Source organism: Labrus bergylta, chromosome 9 (assembly GCF_963930695.1).
Source record: "Labrus bergylta chromosome 9, fLabBer1.1, whole genome shotgun sequence".
NCBI classification, from domain to species: Eukaryota; Metazoa; Chordata; class Actinopteri; order Labriformes; family Labridae; genus Labrus; species Labrus bergylta.
The window spans coordinates 14150791-14168731 of NC_089203.1; the positions used below are offsets into that span (position 1 = coordinate 14150791).

Sequence of the window (17941 nt, forward strand, 5' to 3'; positions counted from 1 at the left end):
TTTTACCGCCACCTACCGGACTGGAGCATGAAGCAGAATAATAATAATAATTATAAAGTTTATAATTATTATCATTCTACCTGTTTCCTTTTTTTGTTTATAATATAAACAAAAAAAATATATGAGTGGAAACTAAACGCTTTCAATTAATTCCATACCCTTTAAGAATTTATTATTATTAATAATAATAATAATAATAATAATAATACAACTTTAACATATACTTTTAAAACATTTCAAACTAATGTCAACGTGCTACAGAGTCAATTAAAACATAACATTGAATACAAAATCAAGAAAACACAAGTGTAAAATACAAGTAAGAGCAGGCTAAAGAATAACAAAAACAAGAGTATAAAAGCGAGCAGAATTTAATAAGACGTTTGTATATTTCCTTTGATGTGTTGCCAAGCAAATTTTCTGTTGTGAACTTTCTCTTAGTTCCTTTTAAAACTGGTGCCAGTTCCCTCCTTTCCCCCTCATACTTACATTCAAGCACAATCTACCGGCTAGGGGATTTCCAATTTTGCAAAGAGTCTGATTTAGCCAAAGATTTCCTACCCTGAGATCCTCTCCCTCTTCATTGCTGTTGCTGCCAAGCCTCATTCCCTAACCCACTCGTTTCTGTTCTGTTGTATCAGTGTCTACCCGTGTTACTTGTTTCCAAGTATTTTTGCTATCTTTTCCCATATTCACTGACTGATTTTCTTACTGCTCTACTCAACTGAATTAGCATGCAAAGTTATTTTTTTGCCTCACTACTCAGGAACCCAAACAAATCAAATCCTCAGACCCTTACTGTATAATGCATACATAAAATGCTAACTTTACATCCCAAAATAAAAGCTTTTAATGCCACCTAGCATTGATCATGGGAATGTTAATGTTGCGTTAGCCCTGAGGCATGTTTGAATATTTTCATTTTCAACCAGTCCTGTTTACCAAGCTGGACTTTTCACAACCACAAATAGCATGAACCATATACTGTAACCCTACACTCTCAATAATAAAATCAGACTTTGTGATGACTGAAGAATATTTGATCATACTTATGTCTGTGTGCTGTTATTAACCACTTTATTTCAGGGAGCACACAGGAAACAATATGAACACAGGGTTATCTCAGATCATTAATTAAGTTCTCTTTAGTAACGTTATCTATTTCAGAATTCATCACATCTGCTGTAACACAAAAACAATCATTTTTATATAAATTTTTTTAACTTTTTTTAAATTAACAAGCACAAAATTAGCAAGCACATCCACAACATGCTCTGCTAATGCAGAGCAATGCTTGTTTTTTAAAGGAAAGAAAAAATTGTGAAATGCTTTCGCAGCCTTCTCACAGAACTAATCCTTCAAGAATCACAGACAGATTTTATATTTCTGTTCTTTTTGGCTCATCACTCTCCAGTTGTTCTTCTATCTGTTCAAAGTAATCTGGTTCCTTTAAACAAAAGATAAAAGTGAGATTTGTTAAACAACTAAAGTGCTGCTATAGTAACAGAACAGTTTCTGAGAACAACAAACATCCATCTCACCCGGTCTGAGTAGCACCCTCCCTTAGAGACAAATTTCCATGATGTCACCCTCCTGAGTGATTCACGGAGGGAGGCTGACAGGTCATGAGTGTCACACACCTGACAAACACATGTACGTTATATGGATGCAAATCTCACTTTAGTCACACTGTCACCATATATATTTCTGAAGGTAGCTCAAAATATATCATTTTGCCAATGGCTTCTGTGAAAGTATGAACTCCGAAAGACCTCTTTTAGTAAGCAGTAAACCTTTTTCTCTTCTCTTTTAACCAATTAGAAAATCCTTTCATCCCTCACCTTCATGCACTTCAAACAGGCATTTCTGAAGTCCATGTTACTGCTGCAGCTCACAATACTGAGGGACGAACTGAGAATCACTTCAGCAGCAGAACCAAGCTTCTTGTGTTCCTGACATGCCACACAGAACACACGCTATTAGGTCAAAATATCACATTCATACTTCTTCCTTTTATTCAAACGAACAATGAATTGAGAAAAACAAAATTAGTCATCACATCCCGCAGAGGGAAGATCAAATATTTGCTTTTGCCAAACTAATTTTTCCGTTATGTCCAGTGGTAAAAATTAGGAGAAATGCAAGGTCATCCTCAGATTTGTTCAATGTTCAACATCTTTATTTGGTAAAAGGACATCTGCAATAAAATGATAATCAAAACTTAAGTTGATTAACTATGCTTTAAATAGATGACAGAAAACTCAGGTCACACGTTTCTATAAAACCAAATAATGAAAACATAAAACATACAGGACTAAAAAATGATAATATCTGTGATGGTTGACTGTGTTTCTTGGACTTGCTTTTTGTCTGAGGTTTTGGGCTCTTAGTGTGTTTTTCAGCTCAGTCTGAAGGGCTGTTGTTACTGCCTGCCTGTTGTTGTTCAGAATATCCTCCAGGTGGTGCTCTATCAGTGCCTCTGTGCCTGCATGTGGATTACACATCGATCAAAAGACGAAATAAATATCAACTTTAATGTAAGTGTTTTTGATGACAGCCATCGATAGCTATCTCTCACCCATGATATCAGAGAGCTGGCAGGTGAAGGGGTCACTGTGCTGCAGGAAGAGGAAAAGCAGGAGGCTCTGCTGCACTGGGGAAAGATTGGATTCTTCTTCTGCATCTTCAGAGTTGTCTTGTTCTACTGTGTACACGAAGCCGCCGCTGTGCACAAGATCTGCAGAGGATGTCCAAACGTTTTTTAAAAGATATTAAAAAATGAGAGGGAAACAAAAAGGGAGCACTATTGTTGGTGATTCTTTCCACTTTAACAATAACACTGCAGGTCTACACAGGTTGAAGGCTCGGGGATACAGTGGTGGGTTACAAAATCACAATGTTTACATAACATTGTGGAAATGGAGGGACACACCTTTAGGTGAGGCAAGAGGTAACTATAAAGTTAGATTTTATAATTCTATCAAGACAACTTGATCTCACTCAAGTCCAACGTTTGAAATTATGTTTACAGTCTTTTCCTTGTCCTGCATCAACAACATCGGCTCGTCAGACTAATGTGACCGACCTTTCTGATCTGGCCTCGTGTTTATCTTTGTTTTATCTCTGCTATTTTTTTTTGTCTTGTTCAACTTTTTTTTTACCATGTCTAAATTATTTGATTCATCACTAATATATATTTTTTTACTTTATTGTTTTTAATTTTATTTATTCATTCATGTATTAATTTCTATTTAATTGTAATCTTTGTACTACCTGACATCTTGTTTTTTTTGTTTTCTGTTGTTATCAATTTCTGTTATTTCCTGTCTGTTCTTTTGTGAGGCACTTTGGACTGCATGTTTTTATGAATGACAAGGTACTACAAGTTAAGTCGAGTTGACTAATTCTCAGTAATGTGGATGTTGTGACAGAGGCTGTATCATGGGGCTTGTGGCTTGTACTGCGGATGAATAAGCTGCTTGTCATTTACAGTATGTAGCTGCTGGTTTTGAATCATTGTGTAGTCTACAAACAGAACAACGCTGATGCAAGAGACGTTTCTGAGATATTAGCATAGTCTTGACTTGATGATGAACTGACTGTACAGCACAGTGTTGTGTTATCGTGTTATATCAGCAGGGTGGGAGTAGTGTGGGAAGATTCAGCTTAATTTCAGACAGTATTTAAGAATAATATATCTAAAACTGAATCCTACTGCATGTCAAGTACTTTGACAGCCATTAAAATATTTTTGTTTGTTGTAAATATTTTATGTCTTATATTTGAAAGAACATACTGTGGATTTGTACGTTTAATTTGGGGAAAAAACATTAAAGTAGAAGAATTGTCTTTTGTAAACACCACAAAAAATCTCATTGTTTTAACAAAGCAGCAAAATGTTTTCTACCTGTTTTCTTTTTTTTCTTGTGGAAACTAGAAATACATTCACAGTTTGATTATGTGGTGGCACCAGAACACACAAGGTTCAAAATGATGGTTTAAGTTAAACAGGAACACTTATTATTTAAGCATGATAGAAACAGGACAATTCAATGTCCAACTCAAACACAATATAAACATTTTCCCACACCACAAACATCTGCTGTGAGATGGTTGCAACACATCTTTTTAAACAAGGACTAAATGTTTGCAATCTTGATAAACCACTGGTGCAGATTCTTTGCACATGGATATAATTAAAATGAGATGTCTTTTTATTAACAGAAACCAGATCTGCAGTGTTGGAGTCCGGGTTCTCTGAGTGCTGTCCCGCTAAGGTTTTTGTGACTATTTTCTTTCTGGGTCCATCGTGCTGTTTGCTTTTATTCCTGTATGTGTACATTCTTCTGATTCTAATAATGGGCTTTTAAAGTTTTATGAGAAGCTTCAGGATAGGGATGTGTATACATACCCCAATAAATAAACACCGGTGTTTTGAATTAGGATTTTTCCATTCGACCTCATATCAAAGGTGTCTCTTCTTGAGGCAGGATTAACAGTCTTTGACTTCAGACCAACTTCAAGATCAGCTTGAATCTTGTCCAAGAAATATGACCTTCCTAGATCCCTTAGCAGAGGATCTTAATTATTCCCTGTTATCAGTGTGCGTGGTTGTTGTCTACCTTTGAAGGAGAAGCAGTGAAGGCTGCGCATGCCCAGTTCCTGACAGTCCAGATGTGCAGGAAGGTTCTGGAAGAAGATGGAGGGGCCTGTGACAGGGACATTACTGGGGCTGTATACCAAAACCTGGACACATATAAAGTCAAGGAAGAAGCATACATTTAAGAAGCCTGTAGCAGCACGACTAAGTCAACACAAAAGCGCAGCAGTTTAGCTTCTTACCTTTCTTACTCTCACACGCCGTCACTTATCAAAGCTTATGACCCGTGGCAGGGATTTGAATATTGGCCAGTTATTTTCCGTCACCATGACAGTCCAGTATAACATCTACTTTACTGCTGACCTGACATAAATCTGCCTGCTGATCTCACGCTCCATCTGAAGCTGCCAGCAAACGTCACTCCTCCACCCACCCAACTGATGTCAGATTCTCTGAACATTTCTACGACTTTATGAATCTGACTATCAAACTTCCACAAACAGCTAAGAACTTCTCTGTAGTTCTCTTCTTTTTTTTTTTAACCCAAACCCAAAAAGTGCAAAACTATGAACATCCTCAAGGAGAGACAGTCCAAAATTAAAACAACAAGATCCGCTGTCTGACCAGGGCTCAGAAAATCAGCAGAGACACCTCCCACCCCCACCAAGGACTGTTTTCGCTGCTGGACTCTGGAAAGAGGTTCCGCAGCCTCCGAAGCAGAACTTCCAGGTTCTGTAACAGCTTCTTCCCACAGGCCATAAGACTTTTGAACAGGAAAAAATAATCCCTCCATTCCCCCTCACAGGACTACCTCACTGGACTGTAAAACACAATATAACGTGCAATATATTTATCTGTATAGTATTTTTACTCATAGTTTTTCTTTTTATATCTATTTATATCTGCACCTTATTTTTATTTTTTATATGTAAATACATGCTGCTGTTTTTATCCTGCACTACAACGGGCCAAATGCAACGAAATTTCGTTCTTATCTGCACTGTAAAGTACAAGTTTGAATGACAATAAAGAAAGTCTAAGTCTAAGTCTAAGTCTAAGTCTAAACACATCGGTTCATTGGTAGACCAAGTCCTGGCTCAGCATGGCCAGGCCTTACTTTCAACGGTCATCAAGACCAGAGGATATCTGGACTCTGTCACTTGGGGGACGAGCACAGCCCCAGTCCGCAGGGAGTAATCCACTGTTTTCCAGCTGTGTCCCATGACCATGGACTTGAGGTGTTGACCCTCACCACTGCTTTCACATTCAGCTGGAGACCACGTCACAGGCTCAGGATGTGAGCTGAACCACATGCTCTACAAAAAGCAGAAGCCCCTTAAACAGAAACTCCTGCCTGGCTGCAACTCGGAATTCTTTCCACATAAATCAACAAAGGATATTTTGATCTGTGTGAGTTGTGTTGTCAGATGTGGGTACTGAAGCACACAGGGGCTCAGGAGAGTGACAGGCTGGAGGCTGAGTTCCCCAAACAGGCCCTGATCCATGGCATCAGGGTGGATACTGAGGGGTATCTGGCTTCCACAGACAGGGTGACCTCCCAGACACCAGCATCCTTTTTTCACACACACTGGAGGCCTTTGATGAGAATAACTTCATGAGTTCTATTATTTCGCAACTGAAAGCAAGACAACCTTGATCCACAAAAGAATGTACAGATTAAATAATATGAAGGACAGCATTACTGACTGTGTACGACAAGTGACGTCCAAGACCGGAGATGGTTGGTTACCCCTGGCAACTCTCTTCTTAACTTTCCCTCTGCACAAATCCAAACATTATGTTAGCTCTTAAAAAAAAGCAAAGCAAGAAAAACAACAACTGCTGTAATATTGTTACTAATATTGCACAATGCATAGCCAGGGACTATTGAAACCTGAGCGCTTTGCATTCTTTGTGTGCAGGATGTTTTTTTCTTACAAAAGCTGAAGCAACTATATAAAACAAACAGATACATTTTGTGTGATACAAAGCAAACCAATGACTGCACAACACAAGTTACATCCATTGTATCATGAGGTCACTTAAAAGAGGGGAGACTTGCTCGACTCATCTGAGAAAAAGAAACATGAGCTCTGCCTGCATAGTCCTACCTGAACTCGTGCTGAACAGTCTGCTGACTGAGTTTCAATTTGAGGTGGATTTTGATCTGTGAAAAAAAAAAAAAAAAAAAAGACAGTCAAATGTCTGCAACCTGCTTTGGAAGAATATTGCTGATGCAACCTTTCAGCACATATCACAGGGAAAGAGAGCCTACCCCTGCATTAGCCAAACTGAATGTGTGTAGGAAGGCCTCTGTGTGAGCACACCACTCTGGACTGAAAAGACTTGTATCTTTAATCTGAGGACAGCAACAGAGACAATATGTCAACAACATAATCACATTCACGCACAATTTAAATGTAATCTCTAAACTAATGCTTTATGTGATTAGAATAAGTAATAGGTTTTATTTAACTACTGTATGATTGAAGTTTTTCCTTTTGGTTCCCTAAAGAAAATCAGTAACGTTATCCCACAAAGACAATTTTAAAAATAGCACATTTTTCAAAATACCATTAAGTTACTATTGCGCATCAGGGTTGGAAATTAACTTTTTGCCAACCTGCCACAGTGACTGGTGGATTCAAAAAAATCTACCAGTCACAATTGTTTTACCTGCCACTTTATTTTGTAATGACGTATAATATAAAATCAAGGATAACAGTATTTGACTATAACAGAAAATACTGACATTCTCTTTGTCTCGCTCATGAACCTAAAAAAAAAGACGTTTATGTTTGTTATAGGCTGGTGGAGTTTCCAATGCAGCCATGTCCTCTGAGGATCAACTGAGAGGCAATCCATTGTGTTTTAAAAGTACATGCGTTTTAAAAAGCATATGAGCTTATATGAGGAGAGAGGCCTGCTTTTATTTACCTTCCACCGTCGCGGGTAGTTTAAACCATTTCAATAATTTCCAACCCTGTTGTGCATATAACGTTTTAAAAAGGACGTGGTTTCAATATTAGTATCATTATTCAGGCCAATATGCAGGTGAAGGGTGATTGTTGTTTGTACCTGAATAGAAAGGAGTAATCTGAGGGAACCATACAGTTCAGTAAAGGTACACAGCTCCTCAGGGTCAGGCTCAAGATATGTCCATTCACAGTGAAACACGCTCTCCTCCAAATCTGGGAGGACTAACGCAGAATAAAACATTTTATACAGCGCGAAAACAAAAGCTCATGTTGTGTGTGAGGTATTTAATTACTACATACCACGTTGGAGGTCTTTCATGTGAATCCCTGCACACCAGGGACCAGCAGCTGCAACTGTAGTTTAAATCAAGTGTAAACATGATTATGACAATTTGTGCTACATGTCATTTTTTTTTTTAACCTTTTCTAGAAAGGATTTCCATACAGCAGCTGGAATCAGTAACTTCAATTTAAAGTTATTTTAAATACAAAGTGAGGTATTAACAGGGCATGGCACTAACTTCTGAGCTGAGGTTTCCTTTAAACCTTGTTTTTTTTTTTCTACAGTTATCAGGTACAGGCAGAAGTAAATAAAAGTAAACCTTGTTCCCCTTTCTTGCCTGAATGTGCCCATTAAATCATTGTTCTCTTTTACAGCTTAAACCTTTTTCTTATCCCAGAACATTAAGTCCGTATGAACATAATTAGGATCTTTAAATAAAGGGTATAAACTGTATAGGTCTTCACAGGTTGACATTAGGATGAAGAGATGAGTTTTACCACTGCAGTTCAAAGTTTGACCAGAAGCTTCTGTGTCCGTCCACATCAGCACCAAAAGCCCTCCTGTAGTCTTCAAACCATGCTTTTGTTTTTTCAAACACATGATCAGCCGCAACACCTGGGTTTGACCAAATTCAAAAAATAAAAAAAACCCCACAAACTATGACTGTAGCTAGTTAAAAGTAGCACTGCTTTCATTTTATAATGCTTATTAGCTTCACGCTTATATTGACCACCGTCCATTTCAGAAACAATAGCAAACAACTGCTTAACGTTAAACAAAAGCTTAGCCCACAAGTCATGTTTAAGAGGCCAAACCCCAATTCAAATGTTTACCTGTTGAATCTCTCTGAGCATGTTGACGTTGAACCGCCTCACGCGCGCTCTACCGAATTTCAACAGGGGCGCATGCGCAGCGCAAAGACAGGAGACAGTTCAGCTGCTTCCAGTCTTTGTACAACTCGTCACAGCAGACAACGCTAAGAAATGGACAGTTTACAGGTAATACATAACAAATAGAAAGAGAAAATTAGAAAGTTGTCTTTACATGAATAAAAACTTGCAGAATTTATTATATTAGTTCTTTAAAATAAGGTACCTGAAAATAAAAAATGAGGTTTACTGAAACTGAACTAGCCTGTAATTAATGAATATAAACTCCTTGTCATCTCTTAAAACTGAAACCAATTTGCAGAAGTTATTGAGAACTTTATCTGAACATAGGGTCCACCTGCTAATTATAATTATTGGGCTTTCAACCACATCATTTTGCACAAAAGACAAAATAGTTCAACACATAAAAATACAACTTTCACAAAGGAAGAGAAGAATCATGTTTGTTTTCTCAGCAGACTTTTTTCAAAAATGTACTCCCTGTTTGTACTTTATTTCAGTTGTATTTAATATTTTTCTACAACTGCTGTGTGAATCTTTTTTTTTTTTAAGCAGAAACTGTTTTCTTCTAATATTTGCATGTCCAGATATTGCTAGCCCCAAAAGATATGTAAATAAGAGTAGATAACAGAAACATTGTAATATAATTTTCTTTATTTCAAACATTTGTCAACATTGACGCAGCCTAGTATCAAAATACAACATAAAACATATCAAAATGTTTCTCAATTTTCCCATCTGGCTTTCACATTGCTTTACATAAATGGTATGTTAATCAGTTTCCCTCTTTGGCAGACCACTCCTTGTATCCTCCTTTATAATTAGAAGCGCTGAAACAGAAGGTAGAGGAACACATTAAAGAAAAAACTAGATGTTCTAACAGGAAATTGTTGCAAGGGCATAGGATACATTTTAAAACAATGAGGGCTATTAATGCAGTAAACACAGGCTGTCTGTTTTACATACATATTAACTGTATGTGTATTTGTATAAATGCATGGTAACAAATAATGTATTTACTTCACATATCCAAGTTCCTGGGCTTTACTCGTGGCCCTTCCCCCCCGCATTCCCATCTGGCAGTATAACACCAGCTCGGGGGCATCCAGTGGTGGTTTGGTGACACCAAACTTGGCCTTGAATTCTTCGGGCTCTAGGGCAAAAGCAGCCTCTACGGAATCAACTGAATAATTTAAAGAGGGAGAGATGAAGGGAAGAAAAACATTTTTTTAGCTAAATGATTAATAAAATATTTACATCCAATGCAATACAAACAGACAGTAGGCCTACTGTGGACATACATATATACTTACATACATATGCACAACAACACATCCACAGGAACTTTGGTCTGAACGTTTTTAATAAATGGTAACACTTATTAAATAGTGTAAATCAGTGTAGTGATGAAAGATACAACAGAAAACTCGAAGTACTTGGTCTTTTTCGATTCTCTGATTTTTTTTGAAATTTTCAAAATCCAAGTTTAGGTTACTAAAGAATGAGTCAGTTTCATGTTTTGTTTTATTTCTCTATTTGTCTGAATTTAAAAGTTCACCATGGATGTGAATTGACCCTGGGATTCGTCCTTTATCCACCTCCTCTTTGGTGCGGACATCAACCAGGAGGAGCTTCTCGCTCTTTGCCATGAGCGCTTTCAGATCCTCGTAGGAGATTTCTGCCTTGTCTGTCAATGATGGAGCAAACACATTAAAAGCTTTGCAAAGTCTGATAACATATTGTTAAATATCCCCATAAAATCATTTTATCATTACTTTTTTCAAAGCACAAGTTTGGCTTCAAGTGACAAAACAATTTGCTTTAATCTAAGATATTGTTGAAAATAGAATAATTCACTTTTTTTAAAACACAGGTGAGGCTTCGAGTGATAGAACATCCTGAACCTGAATGTTATTATAACTACTTAATTATCATCTTAACTGCATTTGAAACAAAACCGATTGCTGTTTGTTTGATGACGACACATTCTGTGTGTACCTGCACGCTGTAAGAGTGCGTATTCGCGATGTAGCAGACTTTGAAGAATACTGTGGCAATAAAATTCAGTGATTTGGTTCTGTCACAATATGCTCAGTTGTTAGTGCTAAAGCTATCCATTTTTCCTGAGCTTTAAAATGTTGAGGAAAGGAAGCACTGGTGACAACATACTATTCATGATATACTGATTTAAAGTACTGGAATCAGTATTCAATCTTGTCATTGTTAAAAAATAATAAAAGATTGAAAAGGTCTAAGCTAAAAGGGCACATTTGACTCTCGTGCTGGCACTACTTTTACTTAACTGTGTGTGTGTGTGTGTGTGTGTGTCTGAAGATAAGAGGAAAAGGTTTGTGCCCCCACTCCTCTTTGACCTGACAGATTATACCAACACTTGCCTTGTTTAGCTTCACTTCAGGGGGAAACTAGGAAACGGTTTGTTTATAGTTGCTTGGGCAACTAGCTGACTTTCCCTAAGGATACAGGTAGCTTCCGGGTTTACACCTTGTTTTTGTCTGCTGAGTCATTCTTAATCTTTGTGCCATGAACTTCAATAGAAAAGATATCACTGAAGGTTTTTTTTTTTTTACAAGGAATTGGAAGAGAACTAAACATGTATGAGTAACAAGAACGTTTCTGGTCATCTGAGCTGATAAACTTAAACCAATAAACCTATAAAGCAACTTTACCTGCGATAATCTTTTGCAATATTAATTACCATTAGCCTAATTATATCCTGTTAACTCAACATAGGCTATGTTAACTAACTATTCAGTGGTATAAACATAATCGGCAGTCATTCACAAATTCTCACAAGCGGACATCATTGAAACTATAAGAGTGGGATGACTGAAGACTCACCTGAACTGGCCATCCTGCGTAATTCAAGCTGTGAAAACGCTTATTCCATAAACTATAAACAAATACACTTCCTCATATAGTTAATGACTAATCGGTGGATGAGACGTAGAGGGAAGGCGGGACCTCACCTGATGGACTTTGTACGTTAGCCAATGAAAATGCATATCACACTAACGGGACCTTCAAAATAAAAGTTTTAGAAATTGAAATTGTATTTTCATGAATACGGACAGTGTTGGGGGAAATTATTCTTAATAGAAATTAGGGATTACACAATGTACAAAATATTCTCTTACAACAAAATCTATTCAATTAAGAGATTCACATTAAGAATTAGGCTCCTGTAACGATTTACTGAAAGTTTCAAAAGTAAAGTCATTCAATAGGGCCCCTCTCAAAGTAATACAATATTTACACATCCTATATTAGAGAACAGTTTTTTTTTGTTTTGTTTTCTACATTCTTTATATGTCGTATTTTTTGTTTTTGTAACTTGTTAACTAAAACTAAATTAATTAAGAAAGTAGTATGTTCTAAAAGGTGCACTATCTACATTTGGTAGTGAAATTTTAGAGTTAGAGAAGTGAAACAATTCTATACTTTATTTTCTGAACCAAATACAGAAACTTTATTCAAAGGAGGAATTGGGTCCCTGGAACACTGTTTGGAGTTAAAAAGCTACCAGGAGAGTTACGGTGTTGAGGGCCCCCCACCATAACTTCTCGTGTAGCATTTTATCTTCAAACAGAGTTACAGGGACTACATTTTCCTTTGAGGACAGTTTGTGTTTAGAGTTATGAACATATAGCCTACAGTCCCACATCATCTGTACATTTCTCCAACTTTCACATTTCTCTACCAAAACTCCAGTGTGGTAAAAAAAAAAAAAAAAAAGTATCATAATATTTTTCATTTTGTGAAAAATGAAGTACTTTCCACCAAGGACAGATTGATGACAGATTTGATAAAGAGTTAGGCCTAATGAAAGAGAAATATGTCAAATGCAGATACTTACATTTGTAACAAGAATAATCAATAACTGAATGGCTTAAAAGGTTTGTATGGGGCAATCATATAATATGGCAGAAACAGTCACTAGATCTCAATTGAAATCATTATTTATAGAACACTTTGGACAGCCTGTTTTAATTCCACAAAAAACATAATTGAGTCTGGACAGAATTTATTAAAATACGTTTTATTTTATTACAAAAGCTCAGGTCAGTAAGTACAAAATGAATTCAACAATCAAATCCAGCCATGATAAGATAAAAAAAAACAAGACTACATTAAATTTACAAAGGTTAATTTGCCCGCAAATTAGCCTTGATCGTACCACTTTTTAAAAGAATTACCCTTTAGTTCGTGTTATTCAATAAATTACACTCATCTTGATCCCATTATGTTTAAATATCCCTAAACAAGAGTGTAAACAACTTCTTTATTCTACAATGAACAAAAAACTAGAACTATTTTGTTTTTTGTTCATGATTACAGCATTGCCTTCCCTGATTTAAGGCCCCTCCAGAGCCTGTCTTAACGGGCCTATTCAGTGTAAAGGAATGAATTGTCTGTACAGAACTAAACTGGATCACAGAGTCCCCTCTGTGCTGTAAGTAGGGTTCCCCAGTCCATCTGTTGAGTCTCCCTTTGCCTTCTTATTCGTCGTATACTTCCAGAGGATCACAGCTACAATGATAAGAATTAAAAGGAGTGTGACTCCTCCACCTATGACTCCAGCCAGGATTTTATGGTCTGAAGATTCAGAATGGTCAAACCGCATACATGAGAAAGCTGAGGGGGTGCTGCTTCCTGCATTGTTTACCGCCTCCACACACACCTTAGTCCCAACTTCGACTGTTCTGATCACTCCTCTTCGTGCAGCGTCTCTGAACTCAAAGGCGTCACCTTCACTTCCCTCTATCACCACTCTGTACCCAGACACCACGGAAGATGGAGCACACCACTGGATCTCTAGCTTCCCGCTGTCAGCCCCTGCATTGATTGGCAGTAGCGCTTGGATGCGGGGTGCATGAGGAGGCACATTTGCCCTACTGACCCCGGGACAGAGGCACCCGTGTTTAGCTTCAAGGACATCACATGGCTCCTGATTCTCTGAGCAGGAGTCGAATTTGCAAAGCTGTGGCGGACCACTTCTGACAGGAGTGGTCTTCTTGACGAACACTTCATCGTCATAGTCATCTAAGGAAGTGTAATTGATGCGAGGACGAGTGACTGGAGGAGAGGCAGAGGCAGCGTGCGTAAAGAGGTGGGAGCTGGGTAGCAGGGCGGCAATCAGAAAAAGGAGAAGCACAGTCAGGTTCCTGTACAATGACATCATATCTATGGGAGGAAAAGACAAATGATGAGCAAATAATACAGCCATAATAAAAATCCCAAACATTGTTCAGAGACGCCTTTATGAGTTGATCAATTTAGTCTAATATATTAGTCATTTTTTCTTTATGGACTAAATATATCAAACAATGATACCAGGATCTCAGTCATACAAATTGTAAAGCCCAATAAGGGAACTGAATCTATTGTAGTAGAGGTCAATGCGTCAAAACACATAAAACAAAAAACAGAACTTTGATACGACAATAGACGATATATTTAAAAGATTCATGGTATTTCTTAGAAATAGGAATACTATATATTTGTATGCCTTTATTTAGAAAAAAAAGGGTAGTGGATAGAGTCATTAATTGGGGAGAGAGAAAGTTAGAAATGACATGCGTAAAAATGAGCCACAGGTTGGATTCGAACCTGGGCCGCCCGCTTTGAGCCTCTATGTGGGGTTCACGAGCCCACCGCAAGGTTTTTGTTCTGACAGAAGACAAGAAGGTTTTAAAAAACAACACTAATTTCTTCAGTGTGTTGACTATGATGTTGTTTACCTAAAGTTTATTGCTCGGAAATGCCTCTCTGTTATACACAAATATTTGCGGTCTTTTGGTTTCCATCCTGTGCTTTACATAAATAAATGCTGAGGGCAGGGGAAAAAAGCACAACTCTTGGGGTGACCCCATTAGCACATCTATTGTCTCCTGGAAACAAGCCAGTGGCGTTCTGTGGGAACCAGAAAGCTGAATCACAACTTAAACAGGTTTCATGTTACATCTTTTGATCAATTAATGATAATCAGAATAGTGAGAAGAGGTTTTTAAAAGCACTTAAATGCAGCAAATAATCTTCATTATTTTGCACCTGGTCCACCGACATCAGTAATTCAGTGTAAAACCAACTTGAAAGTAAAGAGCAGAAATGTTTAAAAAGGTTTTCTGTACCTGTTTGTTGGTGATGGATTTTTTAAGCCTTTATTCTTTTGGTCCTCTCGTGTTCCCACTCTGTCTGCTCTCAATGTGTGCTCACTCCGTTCTCACCGTCTTAAGTTGTTTCCCTCAGACTCTCCTCCTCCTCGACACCCCCTCATTCTCTTCTTCCCTCTGTGCCTCTCCCACCCCTTTTTTTTACGTTTCATGCCTTTCTTCTCATTTTTTTTCCACATCATGCCTCCTTCTTTTTCTCAGCAGGGCCTCAAACCAGACATCCATAGTCTTCTTTCTTTTTTTTCTTTTTCTTTACTTGGAATTTTTCTGTGTGTTGGAAAGAAGTGGATTTGGGGCAGACCCTCCATGTGCCGGTGTGCTGCTCGGCATATTAATTAGCTCAGCCCTAGCAGGAGGCATGCATGCGCTTGTTTCATGTGCTTGTGTAATCTGAATGTGTAGCTGCCTGTTTCTTATTACTTATTTAAGAGCTAACTTCCTTCACGGTCTCCAGGTGTTGTGGAAATAAACAGCACTTCAGTGTGTGTTTATGTGTGTCTTTGATAGTGGGGGGTCAAGAATGCATGCAAGTGTGTTTATTATGGACCCCCCCCCCCCTCCTCTTGTGGCCCCTTGTGACAAGCTGGAGGGGAACGACAAATGCTCTCTCTATTCTCATCCTTTTAGGGGATGAAGCTGGCAAAGTATAGGCGAGTTCTTTCTTTTTCAGAGTGCCCATGTTGTGTAGCTGAGAAAAAAAGTACAGAGGCAGAGGTCCCTATCTTTCCAAAGAAATGACTCGTCCTGCATTACTGAAATCCTCTTGAGTTTCAGTCGAGTTGAAACAGTGTCTGTTTATTGTTAAGTTTTTGACATGTGCAGATACAAGGACATTTCTTGAAGAATGTCTCACCAAGTATAAGAAGCACGACTACGCTATAAGGGCTAACTGCAGTTGAGTCGGGTTGTGAGAGAGTGAACTTATACGTACAAATCAACTTTTTATGTTCATATACAGGCACATGTTATATCAACATAAAAAGGAGAAGGCCCACACAATATGAATTATTTGGAGATGAATAAACACTGAAGAGAGACTTAAAATATATAGTCTCTTGAGCAAAAGAGCAGGAAGCAGAGAACAGATTTATAAAAAAAATTTTATATAGAAATGAATGGACCAGGAAGAAAATGTGTTTTTACTTACTTTACTTTACTTTTGGGCTAGTTTCCATGGGGAAAATGAAATGTGTTAGAAATGTGTTCTGCACACCCAAAGCTCAGCTCCAGACCTGCTCAGCTGTGATGTAAAGTGAAAAGTGAAGCCAGAGTGGCTTTCAAACATACAATAAATCCATCTCCTTTCTGGCAGGCCAGACTAATTAGGTCAAGCAATTAATATAAAATCTTGAATAAATGAATAAATAAAAACAACTGGGTCTAGAGCAGATTTTTTGTTGCAACAATCGCAAAGTGGACTCGTTTTATTATGTCTAATCAGCTTGGAGAGCGTTGGTGAGTCACAGCCTTAGAAATTACAAGCTCCCTGCCACAAGCTCGTCGTAGAATTGGTCGAGATTTACGAGCGTTGCTGGAAAAGGAGGCCCAGTCTTCAGTATTCCTCAGTTTATGTCTTGATTCTGGCTGTCAAATACGCAGAGGGCATGTTAATAATAATTATTATTTCTCTGGGCTAGATGAAAAACACATTTTAATGGACTGCATGGAAAAGCAGAATGATCACTTCCAGTTTTTAAGTGATAATATTTCTAGGGAGGTGCTGATAAATATCTCCTCTTGGGTTATAGGGGATCACTGTTCCAAGGAATTCTCAAAGAGCATTCACTGATGGGATGATATGTGTAACTTTAAGTTGGTACACCACCGGGGACGTCTTCCTAATATTTCTCAAAAACTATAGAATTGATGATCTTAAGATTTGGTGCATTCTTTCATGGTCCCCTGAGAATCCCACTGATTTTGGTGTTCCCCTGACTTTTCCTCAACATGTACCACGACGTTTACAGCTTTGCATTCTTACTGAAAAATCGAACGATGACCATGAAATTTGGAATTAAACAGGTATCAGTGGTTATCCATGGCATGTCATCTAACGCCACCAGCCAGTAAAATTTTTCATTTATCCACTAAAGGACTATTTTCTTTGTACAAATAATAGTTGATACTACTGACTTTGATGGTTATCTGGCTTTGACTCATATATTGCTGACATGAGGTCTACATTATTTGGTCTTGAAAATAATATCTTAACAATACAGCAATGACTGACATAATTTGACACAGACGATCCTCTCCCTTCTAAGGAACTGTCCAATACTAAACTATAATGACATTCGTGTTAGCATTAGGTGTACTTTGTGTCATTGCTGATTAGCAAATGTTAAAAAAATAAGTAATATCAAAGCAAAAATGTTAACAACCTCATGTTTACATCTCAAAGCACCAGCATGCAGGTACCTCTCCTTGCCTGATAATAAGCAGAACAGAGTCAAACGTCTAAGGACATGCATTGTGCATTTTAACCACATATTTAACTTTAGTGGAGAAGACAGATGTACTGTATGTGTTCTCAGCTTCTCCTCAGGTCTTTCCTCATCTTTTGTATTTTAGCTGTGAGTTTCAGGTTGTTTTGGCTACAAGAGACAACAATCTCCTCCACCCCCATCAGTCCCATATCTACTTTCAGGAGCTGATAATTTGCTACAACCTGCCCGGAACTGGATGGTACAGGTTACTGCGACTTATCAGAAGTCTAAATGATTCATTTCAGCCTTCATTCCTGAGCAACAAAATCCATTTTCAGGAACTTTGAGTATAAATCATTGTTTGTTACAGGCAAGTGTTCTCATATGTCTTACACAGACTATACCAAATTATACTATATAGCATCATTACTTTCTTTCACTGTGGTTTCCTCAATAAAGCATATAAATTGGAGTTGCTTTCAATCCCACAATGTTACGCAAACACTTTACCGGTAAAGCTCTGAGAGTCTAACATGGTCCCAAAGACAAGTGTGTCACTGTTTCTGTGAATGA

At 37.8% G+C, this 17941-nt stretch overlaps 3 protein-coding genes and 1 long non-coding RNA gene across 4 annotated transcripts; all 4 read right to left on the reverse strand.

The window, feature by feature from the left end:
* Positions 1 to 279: 279 nt before the first annotated feature.
* On the reverse strand, positions 280 to 5089 carry LOC136179960 (uncharacterized). The gene is made up of 5 exons (XR_010666873.1): positions 4623 to 5089; positions 2579 to 2737; positions 1842 to 2485; positions 1542 to 1640; positions 280 to 1447 (listed from the first exon to the last, which is right to left on the reverse strand). It is a non-coding gene; the product is annotated as an uncharacterized lncRNA (long non-coding RNA).
* A 608-nt stretch (positions 5090 to 5697) lies between these two features.
* Positions 5698 to 9262, reverse strand: zgc:195212 (DUF4554 domain-containing protein). Its single transcript, XM_065959060.1, has 9 exons — positions 8695 to 9262; positions 8359 to 8476; positions 7879 to 7932; positions 7679 to 7800; positions 6876 to 6959; positions 6712 to 6767; positions 6308 to 6379; positions 5955 to 6196; positions 5698 to 5870 (listed from the first exon to the last, which is right to left on the reverse strand). The coding sequence occupies exons 1-9, from the start codon at positions 8713 to 8715 to the stop codon at positions 5698 to 5700; spliced, it is 942 nt and encodes a 313-aa protein (XP_065815132.1). The 5' UTR covers positions 8716 to 9262.
* A 125-nt stretch (positions 9263 to 9387) lies between these two features.
* tstd1 (thiosulfate sulfurtransferase like domain containing 1) lies at positions 9388 to 11738 on the reverse strand. The gene is made up of 4 exons (XM_020645338.3): positions 11611 to 11738; positions 10310 to 10438; positions 9772 to 9934; positions 9388 to 9581 (listed from the first exon to the last, which is right to left on the reverse strand). The coding sequence occupies exons 1-4, from the start codon at positions 11621 to 11623 to the stop codon at positions 9527 to 9529; spliced, it is 360 nt and encodes a 119-aa protein (XP_020500994.1). The 5' UTR covers positions 11624 to 11738; the 3' UTR covers positions 9388 to 9526.
* Positions 11739 to 12792: 1054 nt separating this feature from the next.
* si:ch1073-303k11.2 (LRRN4 C-terminal-like protein) lies at positions 12793 to 15057 on the reverse strand. Its single transcript, XM_020645326.3, has 2 exons — positions 14901 to 15057; positions 12793 to 13953 (listed from the first exon to the last, which is right to left on the reverse strand). Exon 2 carries the CDS (start codon positions 13949 to 13951, stop codon positions 13202 to 13204), a length of 750 nt encoding a protein of 249 aa, XP_020500982.2. The 5' UTR covers positions 13952 to 13953; positions 14901 to 15057; the 3' UTR covers positions 12793 to 13201.
* Between the last annotated feature and the right edge of the window lie 2884 nt (positions 15058 to 17941).